The sequence below is a fragment of the Solanum dulcamara genome, chromosome 9 (assembly GCF_947179165.1).
Source record: "Solanum dulcamara chromosome 9, daSolDulc1.2, whole genome shotgun sequence".
NCBI lineage: Eukaryota > Viridiplantae > Streptophyta > Magnoliopsida > Solanales > Solanaceae > Solanum > Solanum dulcamara.
In genome coordinates this window covers 22,150,590-22,154,194 of record NC_077245.1, presented here as the reverse complement: position 1 = coordinate 22,154,194, position 3,605 = coordinate 22,150,590, and the positions used below count along the sequence as shown (strand labels likewise).

The 3,605-nt window shown below is 29.7% G+C and overlaps 1 protein-coding gene across 1 annotated transcript; it reads left to right on the top strand.

Annotated features, from left to right (window-relative positions):
• Window positions 1–263: 263 nt before the first annotated feature.
• LOC129902974 (protein CYSTEINE-RICH TRANSMEMBRANE MODULE 11-like) lies at window positions 264–2,582 on the top strand. The gene is made up of 3 exons (XM_055978444.1): window positions 264–421; window positions 652–835; window positions 2,326–2,582. Exons 1-3 carry the CDS (start codon window positions 400–402, stop codon window positions 2,381–2,383), a joined length of 264 nt encoding a protein of 87 aa, XP_055834419.1. The 5' UTR covers window positions 264–399; the 3' UTR covers window positions 2,384–2,582.
• Window positions 2,583–3,605: the final 1,023 nt, after the last annotated feature.

Below are 3,605 nucleotides of genomic sequence, written 5' to 3'. Positions count from 1 at the left end.
ATGATGTAAATTTTAGGGTTAAAAGAATAAAAAAAAAATAGTTTGGGAATTTAGTTAAAATACAAAGGATATAAAAGTAATTTCCATGGTCAAAGAAAATGACTTTAAGCACTTTGGAAAAAAAAGTTAGGAATCCTAACTTTTCATTTTTGACTGACTTTAAGAACTTTATGGCTTAAAGTCAGTATTAGGCAAATACGTCTACCAACTTAAAGCCAATCCAAACGGGCTCTATATATAAATATTTTAAAAATATTTATTGAATTAATTATTAATTTTTGAGACAAACATTTTCTAGATGGAATCATTATGTTTCTTTCTCCACCTTATTAGCTGCGCTCAGCTCTAGTTTTAAATTTCTTTTGCTCTGCATCTTAATTTCTCCATCATCAGAGACCAATGACTTCATATCCTCCACCAGGCAAGTTTCCTAAATTCCTTTCATTTCATTTCTATTTATATATAATAAATTAATTATTCCAACGTTTGATTGAGTATTAAATAATTTCTCTTATTATGTTCTTGGCTTTATCACTTGTTAAACTGAAATTCTTTTAAATTACTTTAAGATCGAGGTTACAAAAGAATTAATTACTTTGTCTCCCAGCTAAATTAATGTTGATGAAGGTTTATTTTGACATTGATTTTTAGGGTATGGTGTACCACCACAAGGTGGGCACTATCCTCCACCACCAGGACCCCCTAATTATCAAGGTTATTTTAATAATGATCAGTATGCTCCACCACCACCACCTCCTCAACATATTTACCATAACCACCACCATGATGGTCACTACCACCAAAATAGTGGTTGTCCCTCATTCCTCAAAGGCTGGTATGTCAATTCCCTCTCTCTCTATTGTATATGGTCTTTACACCGAACTAATAAATATATTATACATATCTTGACATACTCGTAAAGTCACTAAAATTATTTCTTTTATTTTTCAATGGCGAGGGTTTGGCTAAATATGAAATTGAACAAAGAAAGATGTGTTTTTTTACATACCAAATATATATTTTAATTATAATAATTTATCACAAATAAGCTAATATATATATTCTCAAAAAACATTTGTCATGTATTTATTAAGCTTGGTATAAAACCTGAGTGCGGGAAAGGTTTTTACCAATTTAAAGTTGTTATAAGAATGTCATTAATTAAAAGTAAAACAGAAAGTTTGAAGTAAAAAGTATATATTTAAAGAAAACTGACAAAATAGAAAAAAGGGTCATATAAATGATTCAGGGGGAATATGATATGCATTCACGAAACGTTGATTGGTATAATTTATCTTGTGATCAAATCTCTCCACTCTCCAATTGAACTTTTGAGTCAATTGACTTTTGGCTATTAGATTGCTTAAAACTTGTATCAATTTAACAAGTAATTTGATAATTTTTTAATCGCATACATAATGATCGCCGATTGGGTATTTTAACAAGCATAATGAAAACCAAATGCTTTAAAGAAAGTTCTTTAGGAGTAATAAATTTTTGGCTAATTAAATATTCAAATAAACTCTTAAATTTGGTACAATTTATAAGTTAGACATTCTAATTTAACTAGTGATCAAATAGACATTTTAATTCGATAAAAATGTGTCTCGTGAACATATATATGTGGCAAATTGCGTGTCTCATAGATTTGAGTCCCTGACTGCCTTATTTTTCATTTTATATCTCAAATATAATTAAAAATTCAGCAATCTCTTTCTGAGCACCTAATAAATAAATAAAATACCCATTCCGGCCTGAACTCGTCTCCCCTATCAAAATCCAAACCAAAATCAGAATCCACTTTAAATTCAAATAGGTAGATCCATAGAAATGTCAAAATACATAAAATTTCAAATTAAAAACCAATTTAAAGGAAGAAGGGTTGCTGCCAAAGTTTATTATTCATGTCAAAGTTTAAGGGACTATCTAGTATCTAGGCATTTAGCCTAAATTTTAGGAACAAAGTACCTAAGTTAGAAAAATAAAAGTATGTCAAGAATTAAATTGATACATTTTTACTTTTTACATTTTATATTTTTCAAATAATGCATATGAATTTGAATGATGATTAGTTTATAATATGTTAATATAACTATGTAAGACTTTCGCGAAAAAAGGGGGGAAAATCTTCGAACTAATTATATGTTTGTTTGGATTTATATATATTGTACGTAGTGTAGACTCTAGTTAAACATGTTATTTTGTCTCATTTTTAAGATTCCTAATCCTACTCGGCATAATTACCTGAAGCTATTTTTTTTTATTTTTTTTTACTTTTGAATGTTGATATTCTAATTAGCAACAAAATTGGATTGGTTGTTGCAGTTTGGCCGCTCTTTGTTGTTGCTGTATTTTGGAAGAGTGCTGCTGCTGCTGCTTCTAATTTATTATTTATTTACTTTATTTTGCACACTTTAAGATGGTTATAATAAATAAAATAATGTTCCTATATATTACTTTGAAGTGCAAACTCTGTGTGAGGATTTTCTTGCTTTAATTATGTACTATTTTTAATTGGAGGCAAGTTTGTGTATAATGGAAGGACAAATGCCAGCTAGTTATATTATGCATGATTGCTTCAACTTTGATGTCAGGTGTTTCTAAGATTTGGGAGATCGATGATTTTATTTCTTTCAGGTGATTATAGACACGTACTGTAATATTTTTAACTTTTCAATCAGAATTATATAAATTTGTCTAATGAAACTCTTTTAAGAAAACTAAATGAAACAGGATGATTCCTTGACAAGATAAAGGAGACTGGGATTAGCGGGACGAACCCCTCATGTCATCCCATCCTACTAAATAAGGGGATGGGACCGATGGATCGGAGGTCTTTAGTGAGATTTTCTATTTTCTAAAAATATTATATTAATTTAAATATGTTATGCACTAAAAATGAGAATGTGATATAAGAGTACATAATTTTGGTAATTGAACACAAGTTTAAAATAAATTTCAAACTTAAATCGATAACATTGCAAATTCAAAAACATACAAACATGAGTTAAAAAATTTAAGTGGGATGGGATAGGGAATTGGACAATTTTAGTGAATGGGACGAAACAATTTCTTAACGGGATAGGGTGAATTGTGACCTTAGGGCAAAGGTGTCAAGTGGGTGGGCTGGGCTAGACCGGCCCATTAATGTTGCTCCAAATTGGGCTATTGATCCGGACTAGATCGGGCCACCCACTAATGGACCGGATCGTTCCTGCGCTCAACAGTGGAATAGGCCATTCTGGCCAAGCCCGCAACCCGTGAGCCTATTGTATCGGGATAGTGGGCCGGATTTTGGCCCAGTGGGCTTAACGTTCCGGACTTATTTTTAATTGTTTTATCAATGTTTATTAATTCGAAAGTTTGAGTCAATTATCAATATAGTGTATTGTTATATATTTAAATTTGAAATAATTATAATTATTTTATAATAATAAAATAATTACATTATATTATTTATATACTTAAAATATATAATAGAATATTTACATTATATTATATATATGCTTACAATGTATACCAAATATATTCACAATTACTATATATTATAATAGTATACTTACATTATATTATACTTATACTCAATGCATACTAAATATACTCAC